The 22,017-nt window shown below is 35.5% G+C and overlaps 1 protein-coding gene across 1 annotated transcript; it reads left to right on the forward strand.

Annotated features, from left to right (window-relative positions):
• Window positions 1–5,638: 5,638 nt before the first annotated feature.
• On the forward strand, window positions 5,639–21,971 carry ptgs1 (prostaglandin-endoperoxide synthase 1). The gene is made up of 11 exons (XM_046842001.1): window positions 5,639–5,967; window positions 6,051–6,146; window positions 7,833–7,949; window positions 10,302–10,442; window positions 13,760–13,903; window positions 14,019–14,200; window positions 14,318–14,401; window positions 14,877–15,123; window positions 16,420–16,706; window positions 18,506–18,653; window positions 19,895–21,971. Exons 1-11 carry the CDS (start codon window positions 5,961–5,963, stop codon window positions 20,245–20,247), a joined length of 1,806 nt encoding a protein of 601 aa, XP_046697957.1. The 5' UTR covers window positions 5,639–5,960; the 3' UTR covers window positions 20,248–21,971.
• The last annotated feature ends 46 nt before the right edge of the window (window positions 21,972–22,017 follow it).

Here is a 22,017-nt window from a genome sequence, read left to right on the forward strand (position 1 = left end):
AACCTATATATCCCACGTCCCTCCTCTGCACATGACCAAACAAATGTTAATCGTGCCTCTCTCACTTTGACTCCAAAACGTCCTACATATGAGGTCCCTCTAATAAACTCGTTGTGAATAATGGTATGTAAGGAGTGGAGGAGTATTCTCACTTTGCACCTAGTGTTTGTGGAAAAACCTCCAGATTTACCACTGTGACCAGACAAAGTGCTTACTAATGAAGAATGCAAAATTATTACTTTTATTTATTTTGTTTGTAATCAAAACGTAAATGGAGGCAACATGACTACAAGAGAACACAAAATTTTGAGTTAAATTGTCCTATATTTCACCACAACTCAATCTATCATAAAATCAATATTGTCAAGTAAAACTGTTACATCAGTCATGACTGGTGAATTCTCTAAGAATAAGGTGTCATATGAAATGTCATTGCACTGATAATAGTGGCCAAACACTATAGCAAAAACTAATGGCAAGCAGAAAGTTGCAGGCAAACTAGGAAGCTGCAATCTTATTTGTTTTGTAAAATGTTTTATACCATTGTCTGGTTACCATTGCAATGGTAATGCCAGCAATTTACACACTGGTGTTGAAGATAAGGCCATTTGAAAGGACCCGAAAGATCTTTGATCTTTGATGCTTAGTGCTCTGCCTGAGGCCACTGTACTGCTAAACGTCTATAAATATTAATTCACAGATCAGACAGACTTATTGATCAGCACATAAAGTATATTTAAAAGATAATGTAAGTCTCTTGAAATTATAGCAATTTCAATCTGAGTTAAATCAATCTAGTAATTGTATAATGTATAATTGGTGCCCCAGCTGAGATCTTGTAAACTTTAAGTCCTTGCAATAGTCCCCAACTCCGCCTCATAATAATTTGCTAGCTGACAAAGACCTTTTCAGGTGACACAGCGGGGAAGTTGACTATAAGGTAATGGTATGCAGCCTGGGGAAACAAAGTAATCACCTCAATCTTGTTAACAAGGTGTGGTTTCAGGTGTGGTTGTATGCAGCCAGCAATATCAATTGAAAAAGACAAAAGAATGTGGTTAAAGACAATTCGGAGAAGGTTTTGGAGATACTGGAAAACACTACAAAGTTGGTCAAGACCTTTCATTGGCTCTGCTGTATTTTTTTGTGGTTGACAGCTTATTTTTGAACTGATAAAAATGACAAGACATTTAGTTTTTCCATCCATTCAGATGGAATTTTTAGAAAAATGAGACATCATATAATGATGACCTGATTAAAAAAACTTGACCGTAAAACATGTTAATGAATAAATTGTGAAGATATTGGCCCTAATATTGTAATAAAGCCACCTTCTGATGATAATTCCTATTTACATGCGTTAGCCAATTAACATGAATGATATTTCATTAAATATATTTTGCAGACATAAATGTATATATTTAGATATTCTTTTCATTTCCATTAACACCGAACATTGTCAATCTTGCATAAAGTCTAAGAATAGACGTGAGTTTTTGGGGTCCTTAGTTCACTGAGAAAGAAAATTCCTTTGTTTAAGCCCTTGGCTTTCTGCCAAGAGAGAGCAGGAAAGGCTGTTTGTTTGGCATGCTTTGTCTACTACATTCACAGACAATTGTGCATGTATTGCAATTAATCTGGTGTTTTGGTGTTCCTGCATGACTGCCTTATTTCTGCAGAACCTAAACACTAGAGATTTGAATCTGCATTAGAAAAGCACAGGATAACATTTAATTTAGGAAAATGACCCATTAGAGCCAATATCAGCACCCCAGTTCCTGCAAAACATGGACCTGCTAACGAGAAAAGAAATGTGTGCTTTGGGAAGGTTTCAGGAATCTGTAATCTGAGATGTAAGAAAACATTCATATTTAGATGAAACAGGTGTGTTATAAATTATTACAATTATTTCTAATGTGAATAGTCTAAAAGTTTTTTTTAAGTTTGCAAGAAAGATTAAGACTAGGTATATGCATGTGAGAATTAGATCCTGCAGGACTAAACAAAATGCATGAGCATGAAGGAATTTTTTTTTTTTTTTACCTTAAAACAGTGTTTGTTAAGCTAACATGATAGAATGTTAAGCTTATGATAAGGGTTGCCAGGTTTCACCCACCCCAAACTACATCTCAAGAAACGCACAAAATGTTTTAAAACGATTCACAAAAGGCCACTATAATTGCATTTTGTTTTTGTTATTAAATGTTTTGAGAAAAATGTTGCTCAGAAATATAGTTGCCATGCTTCATATGTCACTCAAGATAATGCAATTGCTAAATTTCCACCGAGTTCATGAGTTAAGTATTTCCTGTAAATGATCAGATAAGTAATGATAATGTGCATCAGGTCCTTAAAAAACAAAAAAGAAGCGAGCGCACCAGGACCAGACGTAGTTTCACCAACCTGTCTAGAAACCTGTGCTGACCAGTTGGCGTCCTTTTCACAGATCTTTAACAGATCACAACTAATGTTCCACCATCATCCCCATCCCAAAAAAAACAAAAATCAATGGAGTTAATGACTACAGCCCTAACATCTGTGGTCATGAAGTAATTTAAAAGACTGGAGTTTTCTTATTTAAAGGACATCACCGGACCCTTTGTGGACCCACTGCAGTTTGCTTACCGAGCAAACAGGTCTTTGGACAATGCGGTGAACATGGGACTGCACTTCATCCTGCAACATCTGGACAAACTGGGGATTTATGTGAGGTTCCTGTTCGTGGACTTCAGTTCGGCTTTCCACACAATCATCGAAACACTCCTCCAGACCAAACTAACCCAGCTCTCTCAAAACGTCTTTCTTTATCGAAAGCTGGGCTATTCTTTAATTAATTTCCTGCATTTTTGCCTGTGTATTGGAAAAGTGAAACAAATTCAATGTGTAGACTTTCATTTTCTTATGTAGCAGATGTTGTGGTAATGCAAAGTTTTCCACAGTCTAAACATCTGGAGGATTTGTTTATAAATTAAAAAGTAGTTATTGTGCTCATTACATCGTGATATTGATGTAGCCGTATTAGCCAAAGCACCACTGTTAAAAGCATAAACGTTTGTACCTTAGACATAAAAGCAGACAAACTGCCAGTCTATCATTTACAGCAGACACCCTTATACATAGTGACTTACAAATATCTTCATTCATACAACTGAGCAGCTGAAGGTTAAGGACTTTGTTTAAGGGCCTGAAAGTGGCAGCTTAGTGGTTATGGGATTTGAACTCATGACTTTCTTAACAGAAATTCAACATCCTAATCACTGAGCTATCACTTCTCAGGCCTACATAGGGAACTAACACATTTATTAACACCTTATTTTAATGAATTAAAAAAAATTAAAGTTAAAAAAAACTTTTTGAAGTAGAAAGAAAACATTAAGGTATCAATAAAGTAATTGTTTATTAAACAGTAAGAGGCAATTGAAATGTGTTTATTATTTCTGTATCCCTGAAGACCATGTTTCTTTTAGTCTTAATGCTTATTTGTTACTGTAGCTGTTCAGGTTTGTAAAGTGCAGCTCATGAAACATCTTAATGATGGTTATTGTGTTAGATGATGCTCACAAAGAATGCACATTTCCGCACAATGCCTGATGTTTAGCATGCTGAAGCTTCTTTATAAGCAAGAAGGTTTTGCTAATGATGTTTGTGTACTTCATTTTTAATAAAAAGCTTAAAACTGCCTACAATACATAATTAGTATATTTACAATGGATCAATAATGTAGTACTGATATTTAAGAATGGCAGTAGGAAATATTCTCATTAAGGCACAAAAGCTTTAAGGTTAGACACTGGTGTCAGTCTGGGGTGTAGTTACCATTCCAGTTTATCCCAAAGATGTTAAGTGGGGTTGAGGTCAAAGCTCTGTGCAGAACACTTTCACTACAACAAACCACGGACCTTTGAATATAGCTGCCATGGACTTAAACTCCCATGATACACATACATTCTCTATTTCCCCTTCGGGAACTCGAGCTGCGTCGTAACGCTTTGGGGGGTTCCCAAAGCGTTACGACGCAGCGTCTCCTTCCCTCAGGGAACTAGGGTTACGGTCGTAACCTAGAGACGATATGTAACTGTATAAAATGTACACTTCTTGTTACGTAGTCTCAGTTACATTTAAAAACAACTGAACCCTTGTCAGGTGATCACCTGACACCTTGTTCCAACTTGCTTTTTCTCTCGTACTCTGATCTAATTTAAGCCTAAATTCTATGTTAGTTCTTAGTTCTCTGCCTGTTTTTGACCATGATTTTAATTGTTTTGATTTTGTTGGCTCAGTTAATAAAAGCTGCACTTTCCTTTATTTGCATCTGTCTGTGACTGCTTTACATGACATATACAGTGCCTTGATGGATATCACTTTTATACCATCTAACTGTAGGCCTTCTGCCTAAACTTTATTTGATACACAAGTTAATCAACTCAGCTTCCTCTCTCTCAAACAAACAAACAAATGAATAAATAAATTATATTCAATCATATATATATATATATATATATATATATATATATATATATATATATATATATATATATATATATATATATATATATGGAAATAACACTAGGAAAATAGAAATAAATAAAAAAAGTGTCACATGCAAGATGTTAATTGTACAAAGCCTGATTAACATCTTGCATGTGACACTTTTTTTATTTGAACCTTTAACCTCTAACTCTTATAATGATTTGTAATAATGATACTTCGCTGTTGATTCTACCAACATTATGCAATATCTATTTTCCTAGTGTTATTTCCTAATTGCTAATACAGAAAAAGTATACAAAATGGCCTTCAGTCTTTGTTTTTGCAACAACGTATCTTGAAATACAGTAATCCCCCGTTTTTTTCCGTGGTTCGAATCTATCTAATTTGTTTAGCTGATTAACCAAAAAACTTATAGGGAATTGTTTTTTATGGTTTTTCATGTTAAAATAATGAAATGTATTACTAAAAATATAATTATTAATTATAAAATTAAGTATAATGTTAATACAGTACAGTACTGTCTATATAAAATAGCAGTTTTGAGGTGGTGTATCGCTGCCGGTTTTGGAACTTAACCACAACGAAAAACAGGGGATTACTCTATACCATTTTATTATGAGAAAGCTGGTGGATTTGTGTCAGGAAACTCAAAAAAGTCAAGCAGACAAAAAGGTGTTCGCTTAATTTTTTTTTATATTAAAAAAATGACATCATTGTTCATAGTTTCAGAGGAGAGTTTTATAGGCATTTATATAATTTTGTGGCATATACATAAAATAGTGTAGATAGAAAATGGGTTGCATAGTGAAATCACTGTACTGGTTGGGTCTCTGGAATAGTAGGACAGCACCATAAATAAGTGATAAATGAGCTTTTATTAACTTGAATATGAGAGGTATAAATCTAATTATAAATTCCAATAGGAATATAAATCTTGCTTTAATCGACGGAAATGTGTTTGCTCAAAAATTGTAATGCAACAATTAGTGATATGAAATGTTTACTAGGTCATTATGCATCAATGACATAAACAAAACCTCGGTGCAAGAAATAGCAAAAACAGGTCGCATGGTGGCGCTAAAAATGCTCTAATTTCGAGGCTGCCCTGTAACCCGACACTTATCTTTCGAGCTTTAATCGCAGTGTGTGGATGCGGTTTAAATATGAATGTATTGCATGCGCAATGAGCTTCTCAGCTTGGGAGGAGGTAAAAGTTTATCTTTGCTTTTGAAGAAGGTTGGGTATTTGCCAGCTGTTTTTTTTTCCGCAAACCGCCTTTACTCAGCTCGGTTAAGCATCTCCGATCTCATAGTCAGCAGAAGTGCAAGGGAAAGAAAGCGCAGGGCTGAGAACAAACGCATGCGTATTTACGCACAGAATACCGCACTTGGCTTGGCCATCCATTCCACTACGCTGCTTATGAGAGAAACTTCAGCTGTCGGAATCGCTCTTTTTACTGTTCCTCTACAATGAAAAGTAAGTTTTGAGAAGTTCTTTGTGTGGTTGTTCTGTAAATGTATATAACAACCCCCTTTGTGCTTCCTCTTTTTCTTCTTCAGCATTAAGCAGTTTTCTCCTCGTGTGGTTGTGCACTCTGGTGCAGGAATGGACATTATCCAACGGTGAAGAAGAAAACTCTTCTCCAGCAAATAGTAGTAAGTGTCCAAGTGGTAATACCTTTAAGTGTCCTGTTTATAGCTGCGTGGAGAACAAAATATCATGCAAGAATAGAAAGAATAAAAAAATGGTAATGCCTCCAAGTCTCATGTATTATTGCGACATGGAGAACATGCTTGTATCAGTGTAACTTGCATCTTTTTTTTGAAAGAATATTTCACTTTAGACACAATGGGGGCAAAAAACAAACAGGAAAATTCCCAGTTTTGGGAAAACACTTACACAATAGGATTACAGGTTGTTTATTAAAACCTTGGAAACAGTTAATAATTAATGATAGGTTTGTGTGATCTTGTGCTTATAAACTTTGTTGTCTTAAATAAAACTCCTTTTTTAACCCTCTGTCGGTATGCATGAGAAAGAGCATGCCTGGTCTTGAGTGAGCCGGCTGAGATCATCAGTGTCTGACAGTCTACTTTCTCACTACTATATCAAGTCACCCAGTAAACCCCCTAAAGGGTTGTAGAAAAGCCAATACATAAAAAAAACGTTCATTAATGTATTCTTTGTGTGGTTAATGGTACATGGAAATATATTTTTTTACTTGAAGCTTGCAATTGTGTAACAGGCCTTATCAAACTTTCTATCAGCTGATGTTAGGCAGCTGCAATTCATTGGGGGTGGGTGGGGTGTGGTGGTGAGGATGGTAGGTGTTGGGGGGGAGGAGGGTCCTGGATTTCCATTCCTTTTTTTCCTGGCTACTTGCGAGTAATTTACAGCTGTTAATGTGTAATGGCTGTGAATGTGTAATAAAGCTGCATGAAGTAATCTTTTAGAGTTCCTGTCAGAAGGGCATATGGTAGTGTGGATTATGCTGCATATCACATAGCAGAAAACATTCCTGGAAGTAGATTAGCTACACTAAAATTGCCCTGGGCATGAATGTAATGAATCTTTAGTAGGACTTTGGTGGTCCGGTATTGTCTTGTAAAAAAAAAAAAATTGTATTGTATCTTTAGCACTCAATCTTATTTATCTTACACAAAGAGAGTACTACCAGGAGGAGGTATCAAAGCAGCTGTAAATTTGCCACAAAATTCATTCACTGTGCCATGTGACTTCAGCGCAGAAGTTAGCAGCACTTATCACAAAACACATGTCTAGAGTTGAGTTCCTGTGAAAATTTTCGCTTGAATTGATCGTGGGAACTATTTCTATTATTCTTGGACAAACTGTATAGTCTGGTTATCTCTCATGTAATACATAAAACCACAATTCATTTAGAGGTTATGTTATTTTAGGATTATGCCAATCATTAAAGCAGAGAGAGGAAGTTATATAACAATGGCAAGAGATTAAATTGTTTGAGTCATATATCTTTATTAGGGTCAGTTATGTTTATGTTACATTTTTTAACATGTTAATGTTGAAATAAGCGGACCAACCAAGTGTATTTGGACAGCGGTAACGTCCTCGAGGCCTGCTGCTTTACCAAGTAGATGAACAAATGCAATATGTTCTTCATGGGAATTCAAGATTCATGTTTCGCAAAAAACAATAAAGTTAAAAAAAGGACATATATCACAAAAAGCAATTGTTTCAAGAACTTTTGTTTTATACATAAAATTCATGAATATACAGTATATATATATATATATATATATATATATATATATATATATATATATATATATATATATATATATATTTGTCTTTGTTCACAGTGAATCCTTGTTGCTACTACCCATGTCAAAACCGGGGAATCTGTGTGCGATATGAACTAGACCAATACCAATGTGACTGCACCAGAACTGGGTACTATGGGAAAAATTGCACTACCCGTAAGTAAACCTTTATTTTATTTTCTACTGTTCCTGTTTTGATTTGTTTTAGATCCTGTTTTTCGTTGGATTAACACATTTATATAAATATACACATATACATACATATGTTGTTATTTTTTATAAAAAAAGACTGAATAGTTACTGGATTAGGTCTAATTTCATAGAGTATATGATCAATGTGCTTACTTTTCAACATATAAGGATAGCTTTAATATAACTTAACACTTTAAAACAAACATTATGCCCAAAACACATTGATTTGAGTCTTACTGTAGTGTCTGTAGCAAACAAAATTATGCACGTGAACAACTAGAAGTAAAACATGTACACACCTTACAAGCATAGTTGTTGGAGTTCGAGTTGCAGTGCTTAGTTTACCAGCAGTTAGTCTCTAGCGGCTCATACCACTGCATTGTATGCACTATTACATTCATTCTTCAGTGATTAATATTTTTTACGATCAAAAGCTAAATAATGGATTCTTAACATTTTGGTATGAGTTGTAAATCCTCTAAAGACAGTGTTGGACAGCACACACAGACTAAGAATTTCAGATTAGTTGTGTAAGAGCTCTAGATAGCAGCAGCTGTGTCTGTAGGTCTGAAACTGAGCTTGGCAACATTATCTCTTTGGGGCTAATGGAAAGTCATGGAAATAGAGGGAATATTCTGTTGCCTGAGGAGAAATCTAGTTACTATAAACTCTGAAAATGTAGTACAGGTTGTTCCCATGGATTTTATGTAACTGCTGGATTCAAATGGATGGGGGTGTGTTTTTGATCAGACAGACATGATTATACTTACGGGGTAGGGAGGGTGTGATTTGTTTGGTTGAAGATAAACCATTTGATTAGATAAAAATATGCAATTCTATATTTCTTAAAAAATGCAATTATGTAACATTACCTCTGTAACTTATGTAGTTCTTTGTGTTTTATATAACATTACATTTGTGACTAAATGAAGAATTTAATTTTTGCACAAGACAAATAAAGACTGAGTGTTAGAACAAAACAGCAGTAATAGCATCTGTGTGGTTTCTTCTTCAGACTTATTGAGTGTTCACACCTTCTATGCGGTTTCAGTAACAATACAATGCTTAGAACCAGAAACAAACAGCATGTAACTCCTGCTGGACTTGGTATATCACCAAGAGTACACTGGCAGGATTAGAAATTCTAAAACTAGAGAGCAAAAACTAAGGTAAATCAATGCACTGTTCCTAAAACAAAAATAATCCCTATTATGTTTTACTATTGGCTGATTTGGTAATTAGACAGTTTAGTGAGTAAAAATCATTTGAGAGTTTATACAGTAAAATCATTAAAAATGCAATGCCTTTTAGGATTCTTACAGTAGCATCAATGATTCAATTAAACTTGTCTGTTGTTCAAATCTGTTGAAGTTTAAACACAAGCGGAAATAGTAGTATAAGCTTTTTCATTATAATTTAAAAATCACTTGTAGTTTAAACACATTTCATTTATACATTTTACCTCAACTTAAATTATAGCATTACAGAATTGTATTATTGTGTAGAGTAATCATTCCAATAGCCACATCATCAGCTACTATTTACATGTTTATGCTGTGGAAAAGCTGGACCCAGATTTCAGGTGTTCACATAAAATTTCTTACGTCTGAAAACAATTTCAAGCAAATTACAAATTGTACATATCAGTGGTTTAGATGTTATTTATAAAGTAATGGAGAGTGTGTTAGAGAAGTGAAGAAAAGAGTGCAGGCACGGTGGAGTGGGTGGAGAAGAGTGATAGCAAGAGTGATTTGTGATAGAAGAGTATCTGTGAGTGAAAGTGAAAGTTTATAGGACTGTGGTGAGACCTGCGATGTTGTATGGTTTAGAGACAGTGGCATTGAGTAAAAGACAGGAGGTGAAGCTGGAGGTAGCAGAGCTGAAGATGTTGAGGTTTTCGTTGGGAGTGACGACGATGGACAGGATTAGAATGAGTTTATTAGAGGGACGGCGCATGTAGGACGTTTTGGAGACAAGGTGAGGGAGGCGAGATTGAGATGGGTTGGACATGTGCAGAGGAGGGACGTGGGGTATATCGGTAGAAGAATGTTGAGGATGGAGCTACCAGGAAGAAGGAAAAGAGGAAGACCGAGGAGGAGGTTCATGGATGTGGTGAAGGAAGACATGCAGGTAGTTGGTGTGACAGAGGCAGATGTAGAGGACAGGCGGGTGTGGAGACGGATGAGCCGCTGTGGCGACCCCTAATGGGAGAATCTAAAGAAAAAGAAGAAGAAGAAGAGGTTTAGATGTTATTTATCACACTACAGGCCTGTGCGTATCTCAAAATGATTTGTTTCTTTTTTCTTGTCCTTAAAGCTGAGCTCTTGTCCAGGGTCATTGAGCTCTTGAGGCCAAATCCTGATGTCATCCATTACATCCTGACCCATTTTTACTGGCTATGGAGCTTCATCAATAAAACCTTCTTGAGAGATTGGATCATGTATAAAGTCCTCACAGGTAGGTTGTTTAAAAACTTTTCACTGTTCTCTCTTTCCTTCTGGATGAAATAGTCAGTGCACCCATTTTGACTGAATGCAACCCCTAGTGGTACAGGATATTCTGATGTCATTATTATCTAATGTCATATCTAATCATATTTAATGTGAAATCCAGTTGATGAATGCTATTTAAACATTTTGTGGTCAGTACGTATTTATGTTGCAGTGGACAGATGCTTCACAGCTGATGAACATAAATGCAACCTTCAATGTTTGCAAAAGTCAGCTTAGTCATATCCTTCCTCATTGCTGCATTTGTGAAGCTGGGAATCTGGTTTGCTCCATTTATTTATGTGGTTAAATCATAATCTGGGTCTCATACATAGAAGCATATCAGACTTCTGTAATGTTTTATTGTTCAGTGATGAAAATGACAAGCGATGAAAAAAAACCCCACTTCGTTTTAAAATGTCTGCTTGTTGAATGCCTCACAGCATTCAACAGTGGCCTGATGAAGTATTGTGCTTCTTTTATGTAACAGAAGAAAACAATGAATAACATAAATGTATTAATATTTTAGGCTGATTTGACTTCTAATAATTTAGCATAGTTGGTGAGCTATATTAGTGTTGCTTGCTAATTCATTCATTCAAACATTTATTTATTCATTCAAGTTATTGATTTAAGATATAAGTGGAAGGGAGGTGGTACAGTTGCTCAATGGTTAAGGCATTGGCCTCTGGATCAGAAGGTCACAAGTTTAAGGCCCTTGACACTTTTGCTCTGGAAAAGCGTGTCTGCCAAATGCTATATAAGTTACGATGGCTGGACTTTTTCGACTGATGACGATTTCGATACAACAAAAGAAATATTATTTTAAGTCTCGCATGGCAGGCAAACGTAACAGTGTATATGCTGTATGAAACATTAAGAGCTGTCAGGATGTACATTACACATCTCCTGCCTTCTGAGATGCCTTACTCTGACCAGTGGTTGACAGAGTTCAGTTGTCTCAATGTTAGAGCGTGTATCTTTTTCTATTTTTTTTTTTGGTGTTTTAAAGACCAATTTTAGATTTTTAAGCTTTTTTTTGACATCATCAGACATTGAAATGGAGCGCATCCGGCTCAGTCATCCACTCGTAAACTGGTGCTCGTGCATGTGCCCGCTGCTACATACATATAACCTGTAAAGTTTAAATTATTTAGCAAATTGCAGCATACTACCCCACACTGATCAACATTCTTTAATATTCCTGTGTAGGCAAGACCATGTCTCGAATTTTTTTTGAGTGTATATATATTTATGTTTATATAATAGGTGTGTGTGTGTGTGTGTGTGTGTGTGTGTGTGTGTGTGTGTGTGTTTAGGTATCATTTACAGTTGTAAATTGTCTGAAAACATTTTACTAAGGTGATAAAAAAACTGCCCTTAAAATCGTACCAAGAAAAGAGGAGGAGCTGAGATAACTGAAGTGTAAGAGAGCTGATATAACTTAAGGGTGTTGATTTCTCACGATGCTGCTGTTCAGAGTTGTGCTCACAATCTAACACAATCTAACCATGAAACCGAACACTAATACTGAGAAATGCAGATTCACCATTTTTAATAATCTGCATTAGGGTTCATGTATCGCTTCCATATGCTCTGACTATGATACAGAATGGTTTTAAAAAAAGAAGAACTACATTAGACAGTATGTCAGTTTGCCTGAAGACAGACAACTTCACTTAGGAGATAAAGAACTGAACATCAACAAAGTAGGGGCCTATGTGTACATAAGGAAACAAGTATGCATGAAATGTTTACAATGTTTTCTCAGCTTGCTTGACTTCTCTCTCGTTTCGCAGCTTCGAATTTAAGTAGAATAATTCTCAATCTTTTTTGTGTGCATGCTACAGATCTGTTAAGAAAATCCCCACAGACAGAACATCCTGCTAATATTCGCTCAGGCTAAGACTCGCTTTATCAGTTCCTGTAATGCAGTGTACAGGGTCTTTCAAGCCCCCCGTTGTTATGGTTACTCGTGTAGTCCGCAGAAAGTCTTCAAATTCCTCACATCTCCCTGCTGCTGCCAAGGGTTGTTGGCATGTAAGCCTTCATATATTCACTCTAAACTAACCTTTCAGAGTTGTTCACCAGAGAGCTGTAATGTCAAATCAGTCCAGTGAGTCATATAGTCAAACAATGACTTAAAACCAGTCTGTGTGAACAGTCAAGTGTGAACGAAAATGTAAAAAAAGAAGTGTAAAATAAATTCAAATGATAATGGCATACACACAATGTGTTATATTGATACAGAGTTTTAGCAAAGCCTAAAGGAAGAACTTTAACATGTGTTCATGGCAGGCTCCAAAATATGCTCCAACCTTTCAAGGTCTATTAAACGAGAGCAATTTCAGCGGAAGAAAATGGTTTTGCAAAGGAACTGTAAACCCGACATAACATAAGCCACAGAGTGAGGTGTGACTTTGTAGATAGTATTCACATTGTTATAACTAAGGCTGCAACAACTAATCGATAATAATCGGTAATGAAATTTGTTATCAATGAATGACGTTAAAGAATTGGTGGGCTGCTCAAGTTAAGGGTTAGCGTGATGGTGAGTTAACACAGCAGTTAACAAAATGATGGAGAGTACAGGGTCGAACTGCAGCAGGTAAAAGTGTGCACCCGAATAAAGGCGAAACATCAGCACGGTAAGCAAAAATCCTGTAGAATCCTCACCATGTGAAAATGGTATAGATTAATGACGTGCTATTGTATAAACTCTTTGTAACTTTGTAACATATCTGTTTTTAAACGTGATTAACTGCGTTTTTACTCTACATTCTAATGCTTGTTTTTTATGCTTTTTTATGATTTGTCATTTAATTATTATACAAAAAAGTTGTATTATATTTTGTATAGATTTTTTAAGCCTGGTTGTCAGCCATCTGCAGTTATCATTAAAAACAATACAAATGTTGATTTACTCAAATTGCTTCACCTTGTGTACTCAAATGCTTTTTTTGTTAGTTTTTCTTAACAGAAAGAAACAATCCATTATGAGTCAATTTGTTAGAGGAGAAATCCTCTGCACTGGTCAACAAGCAGCTACTATAAGCTTTATAAAATGTCAAAATTAAACATAGTTAAAGTTAATAAGTACACTTTTATACATAAATACCCTGAATTAGAGTTTATATAGATATAATAAGCAAAACGTCTAAATAAAAAAAAGTTCAGATGTAAAACAACAACGGATTAATCGGAAAATAATTATTCAAGTATTCGATTATCAAATTGATTGTTAGTAGCAGCCGAAGTTATAACCCTGTCTCCTGTGTCTCACAGTGCGATCCGACCTGATTCCCAGCCCTCCTACTTATAACTCAAAGTATGGCTACCTGAACTGGGAATCCTATTATAATAGCACTTATTACACCCGACTTCTACCTCCAGTGCCGCTTGACTGTCCAACACCTATGGGTACCAAAGGTAGGGTAGTCAGTAAGAATAAATATCAATTAATAGCAGTTAAATGTATTTACAGAGTACACTACTAAAGTAATTTAATACTTTTAAAAACTGTTAATTTATTTTCTCTCTGCAGGAAAAAAGGAGCTTCCTGATCCCAAACATTTGGTAGAGAAATTCCTTGTGAGGCGAGAATTTAGGCCAGACCCCCAGGGTACAAATTTAATGTTTGGCTTTTTTGCTCAGCATTTCACTCACCAGTTCTTCAAAACCCACAATCGGATGGGGCTTGGTTTTACCAAAGGTCTAGGTCATGGGGTGAGTTCTTCCAGAAAGTAGAAAACAGTCAGAGTTAGTTAATTTGGATATAATTTTTATAGTCAAAAAGTCTATTGAAAATTAGCATTGAAAATACTTATTTTATTTTATAAATAGGTAGATGCTGGCCATGTCTATGGAGATAACCTTGAACGGCAGCTGAGTCTCAGACTTCACAAAGATGGGAAGCTAAAGTACCAGGTACCGCTACTGCTGTAAAATTGGCATGGTCTTACATCTTTTTTTTTTTTGCTCTTATTTATTTCTTCTAACTTTTTGTTGATACAACCAAATCCTGTAGAGATTTTAATCAGGAGAATGTTTTTTCTGATGCCACATGTTCAGCTAGTGATATCTGAAGATATGGTTATACTTTTTTCTAAGGCATGGAGATTAATGTTGCATAAGTGTTTGAATGAATCATAAGATAAGAAGGACGAAGGAAGGTTTCTACACCCATGTAATGCTTTGCTTCCCCCTTTTCTTAGAAAAGGCTTATTTACCAGTTGGTAGGTCCGTATATTATGTGTCTTGGAGATGAGCATGCAGAATACAGTAATTACGTTTTAAAAGGAAGCTTGAAATTCTTGCACATTTTGCAGAAAAAGAAAAACCAGCCATGGCACCATTTATTGGTTTATTTTAACTGCTGTTTTACAATGTCCTGTGTTGGCAGATGATAAATGGGGAGATGTACCCACCTACAGTGGCAGAAACCAACGTGAACATGCATTACCCTCCATCCGTTCCACCCGAAAATCAAATGGCTATTGGTCAGGAGGTGTTTGGCCTCTTGCCAGGATTGAGCATGTATGCCACCCTGTGGCTACGTGAACACAACCGTGTGTGTGACATCTTAAAGAAAGAGCATCCCACCTGGGGAGATGAGCAACTATTTCAGACCACCAGACTTATTATTATAGGTGAAGTTGTGTTTTTTTTTTTTTTAGCAGAACTTATTGTTAAGTGCTAATAACATTAACATTGACAGCATTTAGCAGATGCCCTTATCAAGAGCAAGGTACAAAAGCTCTTTGAAATCTCTATCAATGAATGAATTAACACTGGATCACTAGGTTTCAAACTTAGAATACCAAAACACTAAAACCATGTTGGGAGGAATTATAGAAAAGGTATATATATATATATATATATATATATATATATATATATATATATATAACAAACTGGGAAAATAAATGCTAGTTTGATTGTTCCAGGAAGAGGTAGGGCTTCACCTGTCATTTGAAGATAGCCAGTGACTTGGTTGTTCGGACATCTAGGGCAAGTTCATTCCAGCACCTCAGTGCTAGAACAGAAAAGAGTCTTGTTTTATACTTACATTTTACCCTGAGAGATAGTGGAACAAGTTGAGAAAGATCTGCTAGAAGATCTGAGGGAGCATAGTGCAGTGTGACTAGAACAAAAAACAAAGGACCATTTGGGAAGGAATCACACCCCCGTAGTCAGTTTATGAAGATTTTTGTGAGGGAAGAGCAGGCCAGGACAGCTAATAACAAGGTTGCCATTGTTACCTTATTTACACCAAAGTGCACTAGGAAAAAAAACACAATAACTGCAAAAACATGTTTAAGATGTCTGTACATAAAAAATGTGTGTGCGCTATGGTGATTGTTGGTTCCCACACAAAGGCTGAAAGAAAAGGAAACTTTGCCCCAAGTTTTCCAGTCTCTATATGTTAAGGTCTAGTTTAAAGATTTTTGCATGTTTAAAGAAACATAGTTGTGCTGGAAATTTCATGACATTGGACAGTGGTAACTCTGTGGTTAAGGTGCCGGCTACTGGTCGGAAGGCTGGGAGGTTAAGCCCTGGGATTGGGACCTTTCTCAAGGTTGGGCCCTTGAGAAAAGCCCTCTGTGCTCCAAAGGCTTTTTATCATGGTTGACCCTGTACTCTGACCCCAGGTTCTGAACAAGCTGGGATATGCAAAGAAAAGAATTTCACTGTCCTGTAATGTATATGTCACAAATAAAGGCTGTTTTTGATCATTGACTATGTTGTACAATTTTAAAATGTATTCTATGGCTAAGTCAGCAGTTGAATTTATCATTTTGTTTGGCTGAAAAACAGGAGGTGGTCTAGACCATATTGAGAAACCCCCTGATCAGAAAGCTCTACAAGAAAATACCCAGAGATACTTTCAGTACTTTTTGTATCATTTTTCATAAAATGTTTTCTTAAATTTGCTTGCTTTCCAGGTGAAACGATCCGGATAGTGATTGAGGATTATGTACAGCACCTAAGTGGCTACCAACTAAAGCTGAAGTTTGATCCAACCCTGCTCTTTAAGTCCCAGTTCCAGTACCAGAACCGCATTGCCGTTGAGTTTAACCATCTTTACCATTGGCATCCATTAATGCCCAACAGCTTCTTTATTGATGGAAGAGAGATTCCCTATTCTGAGTTCATGTTCAACACCTCCTTACTGACTCACTATGGAGTGGAGAAACTGGTTCAGGCTTTCTCAGTTCAGCCAGCAGGACAGGTGAAATTTGCATCTCTTTTGACTTTAAGTAAAGATAAATCAATTTATGTTTATTTTCAATCTAGGAAGTTTGACAAGAGTGGTTTTATTTACACTTTCAGTCAGGTTTTATGGTATTGGTTTAGACATTTTTTTAATTTGACATAAGAATAACCTGTAGATTTTGATTCGCATTGTGGTCTTTAAGAACATAATTGGTGCAATGTTGCATAGTCTCAAAAAGGAAGTGTTGTATTTTGTCTTTTTGAAATGTGTTTATTTATGAAATAGACTATGTGAAACCAAAGTGCTACGTGCTCTTTCCCCAAAACCGTTGCTTCAGCTGTTCATATTATTAACATGAATCTTCTTGTTTAGTGATGATGGGGAAAACAGGGTGCTTAGGAAATTATTGCTACATTTGAACAAACCTATGTATGGATGTTTCAACTTGTAAGACATAATATCATATATTTAATTGTAACAAATAGTATATTAACACATTAGTATTTATTCAATTGTAACAAAACTGTGAATGTGGTCCATCTGTAAATTAATATCTATAAACTCTTTTGGAAGTACACTATATGGACAAAAGTTTGTGGACACCTACCTTCATATGTGCTTTTTGAACACTACTTTGTTAAAAGACTTCCTATACAATTGTGTGTCTCTTACTTTGTGGTGACAGTTACCACATATGGCTAGAAATGTAAGGTGTCCTAGTACTTTTGTCTGTATAATGTATATTAAATTCTCTGTGTATGCACTTTCATTTTATATGTGACCCAGGTTTTGGACAAGCTGGAATATGCAAAGAAAAGATTTTCACTGTCTTGTGTATATATATATATATATATAGTACATGTATATATAGATTACAAACATTCCTTTATGCTGTAACTGAATATTATTATCCTAATGCCTAGAGATGTCCTGATGTGAATGTCTGAATTGTTGAGACCAGGACTGAACCATTTTTTCACACGTATTAGAGTAATAGCTATGAGAATGCAAACCCAATTTGGTGTATTCTTACAAATTCGATTACAGCAACTGCAACATTGGGCTAACAGTTATACACAACTTAAAGTGTTGCATAATACAGCAAAAATAAAAATAAAGGTTATTAAAAACCACAAAGTTTAGCCAAACTGAAAATCATAGATTATATTCTGTGAAAACACTGAGGATTTTTAGCCTTATATACCCAAATCGAAATACCAGCCAACAAACATTAAAAAACACATGCTTCCTGTAGTTTAACACCCTCACACTCCCAAAATATCTAGTCTGACTGTGATTCTTGGGAGGAACTTGAAAAGTATGGAGAAAAATGGAAAAGTATGTCAACACAGTTTTTGTACTAGAACAGACATACCCTTTAATTAACACAGCAGTTATGATCTAGTCACAGGCTCCATACCAACATTTCATTTGGTGACAGCATACATTCTAGATTTTAATGAACATTTTAGTTTCAAGTTTGCTGGTGTACATTATGAGCAGTCTGCAACAGGAAGTGGTGTCTTTTATCTTTTTAAATGTATATTTATTTATAGAATAGGCTGTGTAAAACTGAAGCTGAAACATTTTGTCATCTTCTCCCCTAAAACTGTAGCTTTAGATTGTTCTTTAAAGCTAAACAGGATTTGTTGTGACACTTGTATAATGTGCTTTTAATTGGTAAAAGCCAATATTGGGTAAATGCAGTTTTTTATATTACAAACTTAGCCTGCTGACTTATCAGTTATATGCAAAGTAGATGCTTCTCATTTACAAGTGTTCTATGTGTGCTTTATTAATTTTTTTTTTTTCAGATTGGAGGTGGTCATAATTTACCACAGATTGTGGCCAGAGTAGCTGAAGGAGTCATTAAAGAATCTCGGGAACTTCGGCTACAGCCATTCAATGAGTACCGCAAAAGATTTAACCTAAAGCCATACAAATCATTCTACGAATTTATAGGTATTTACATACACCTATGTGCTTATATTTCATATCAAAAGAATATTCTGATATTCAGCTGATATTATGACATGGTTCTACATATATATGTACTTAAAAGAATTCATGATCCATATTTTGAATCGTGAGGACTTCTAGGATAAATACAATTACTCTATCCAACTACATTATAATGACAAAAGTTTGTTGACACCTGACCATAACATTCGTATGTGCTTTTCGACCATACCACTCCACATTTATTCTCCATTTTCTGTTATAAAAAACCTCCATTCTTCTGGGAATATCTTCCACTAGATTTTGGCGTGTGCTTAGGGAGATTTGTGCTCATTAAGCCACAAGGATTTTAGTAAAGTCAGGTGCTGATGTAGGGTGAGTAGGTCTGAGTTGTGGTCAGTCTTCCGAATCATTTCAAGGTCAGCAGGCCACTTAAGATCTTCCACTCTAACTCACATAAACCATATCTTCATCGAGCTGGCTTTGTGCACAGTGGCATTCTTGTGTTGGGACTGGTTTGTGTCTTTTAGTTCAAGAAAAGAGGTAATGCTACCTTGTTAAAAGACATCCTATACAATTTTATGCCTCCAAATTTATGGTAACAGTTCAGGGTAGAACCACATATGGCTGGTAATGTAAGGCACCCCAATACTTTTGTCCGTGTAGTGTATCTCTCTATCTGTATGTGTGTGTGTCTGTCGATTTGTGTGTCTGACTTTTTTATGTTAAAGGGAGATAGATGGATGCCATTGCCTTTATTTCTTTTAAATCCATTTTTTCATGAAGCAAAAATAAAAGAGAATGGCGACATTTTCAAAAGAATATCCAAATAAGTTGCTGTGTAATAATGCTGTGTATAAATAAGCTATACTTTATAGTCTCTACAGTTTTGTAGTGATGTAAAAAACCCTCCCTGTAAGTAACTACTGAACATGGCAATACAGATTAAAATCTGTGGCAGCAGACCATTATTTTGCTACTCAGCAACTTTATTATAATATGGGCTTAAGGCGAATAATAATTACAATTAAAGCTTATGTATTAAAAGTAAACATTTGAGCAACAGCAACAAAAAACTTTATTTAAGTTATTTTCTTATAAAAATAGATAAATTTTGGCCTATTCCACTTTGTTTAATTATAAATTGCAGATACATAGCTAAAATGCTTATCATATCACATCCTGCTAGTCTTGCAATCTTATGCTCCATTTGTGGCAAGTAAATTTTTTTTAATCTTTTTTAGCTGATAAGGAGACCGCCCGTAAGTTGGAAGAGCTCTATGGAGATGTAGATGCGATGGAGTTCTATGTGGGTTTGATGCTTGAGAAGACAAGGCCTGGCACCATATTTGGACAGAGCATGGTAGAAATGGGGGCTCCATTTTCCCTAAAAGGTCTTTTGGGAAACCCTATATGTTCCCCCGAGTACTGGAAGCCCAGCACGTTTGGCGGTCAGACTGGCTTCAACATTGTCAACTCTGCAACTCTGCAAAGACTGGTTTGTCTCAATACTAAGTGGTGTCCATATGTATCCTTTCATGTACCACCACCAGGTTATCAGCAGGACAAATCAGGAGACTCTCATGCTGAATTGTAGAAAGAATAGTGATGTAATAGTATTAGAGATGTGAGAACCAGGCTGTCTGGGATGCTGCGCCAATAAAATGTGTTTACATAGTCGGCTGACATAATACATTATTGTATTATATTATGTGACAATTATATTTAACTACTGGATGGATATTTCTATAAATCCTTCACTGGGATAAATATCTTGATATGAATATGATACATATTAAATGCATATTTTAGAAACTTTATTGAATCAGGATGTGTTTTATAAGTTTTATAGCCCCAGGGATCTTTAGAGTGACTTTTAATTAGGTTAATGTTAGTGAGACACAAATAAGTAATATGATTATTCTCAAAGTCATTGTTCCTGAATGACCTTGTGAATTAAATGAAACTACACACCCAAGTGAATAAAATTCATCTATTTAGCAAAAGCTAAAATGTTACAATAATTTTTCTGTACTCCCTGGGACATAAATGATTTTTTCACTGCATAATTATACAAAGGAAAACAAGTCAGTGATAAATGTTTACAGGCACAATGTAATGACATTATATTGTAATGACACATGGCCGTAAAAGAGCATGCTCTTGGGACCAACACTCTTAATGCTCTAGCACAGTACAATCATTGTCAGGTGCTAAAATTACATTATTCTTGTTTTTCTTTAAAGTGGTTTTCTGATTGTGTCATACACTTAAATAGGTGTACTTCTGCTCATACTTGCAGCGATCCAGTAGAGTATGTCAATGTGGCAGCAATAGATAACATCATGCAGACAGGTTACAACAGTTGGGCTTCACTAATGGCAGCCAAGAACAGGAATCTGAAGCAGCCCAAACGAAACCCTAAGTTTTATTTGTTTGTGCCAAATGTAGTCTCATTTTCTTGTTCTTGGCTAGACGGAGGGAAACCCAATATGGCTGTAGCAAATCTTCCCCAATGTTTGATTTATTGTGCGTATCTGTTCAGCAAAGTGAATTTTTGTTATGTCAAAAATGTTGTCAATTCGGTCTCTCCTGACCTAGCACCATCAACAACATCTCCATTGGCCAGAATGACCTCTTGAGCTGTATCTACATGATTTTATCCATTGTGCTGCTGCCACATGATTAGCTGAATAGATAATTCAATGAATGAGAAGGTGTAGTGTATATATGTATAACAAGGCTTTTTTTTCTTGGTAAAGGTCCAGACTTTACTCAGTTGCAGGAGGCTTGAGAATATTTTGGTCTGAGAAAAGTGATAAAGCAATTAGTCTTGAACAGCTTTCACACAGGCATTATTCAAATATGAATTATGGCATTATTCATTATTCAATATGTTGACAAGGAGAGTTTTGGATCCATGCCTAGTATTGGCAAATGACATTAGTTAAATGTTTTGTCATTAAAAACATTAGATTTGTATCAGTAATTTCTTTAACCTAATCATTTGTGCCCAGTTATGCACTAAAGCACTGTGTCAATGTTTTAAGAAGTTCGATATTGAAAGGTGTTTTTTTTTTGACATAGCATATGGTCTAATAATATTTAATAAGAAGTGATAATTTTGTCAAAACTCCTTAATTTTTAAACTGCTGCATTTGTGAATAAAAACAAGGATCTACTTGTGTTTTTTTTTTATCTGAAAAAAGGAATTTGAAGAGGATGTAACATTATATTTTCATTTGTTGTTTTTATTTTGTTTTGTTTTTTTCAATTGCTAATTTTTAAAAAAAAGGCTTTTCCTGAAATAAATGGATTAATGCGTGATGAAAAAAAAAATAAAATCTATCTTTCTTGAAGATATACA

The sequence above is a fragment of the Silurus meridionalis genome, chromosome 27 (assembly GCF_014805685.1).
Source record: "Silurus meridionalis isolate SWU-2019-XX chromosome 27, ASM1480568v1, whole genome shotgun sequence".
In the NCBI taxonomy this organism is placed as follows: Eukaryota; Metazoa; Chordata; class Actinopteri; order Siluriformes; family Siluridae; genus Silurus; species Silurus meridionalis.

Bases quoted from the DNA above. Each gene is read 5' to 3' on its own strand.
- ptgs1 (XM_046842001.1), top strand. The intron at 6,147-7,832 runs GTAAGTGTCCAA...CTTTGTTCACAG, and splicing joins CTCTTCTCCAGCAAATAGTA to TGAATCCTTGTTGCTACTAC. The intron at 10,443-13,759 runs GTAGGTTGTTTA...TGTGTCTCACAG, and splicing joins CATGTATAAAGTCCTCACAG to TGCGATCCGACCTGATTCCC.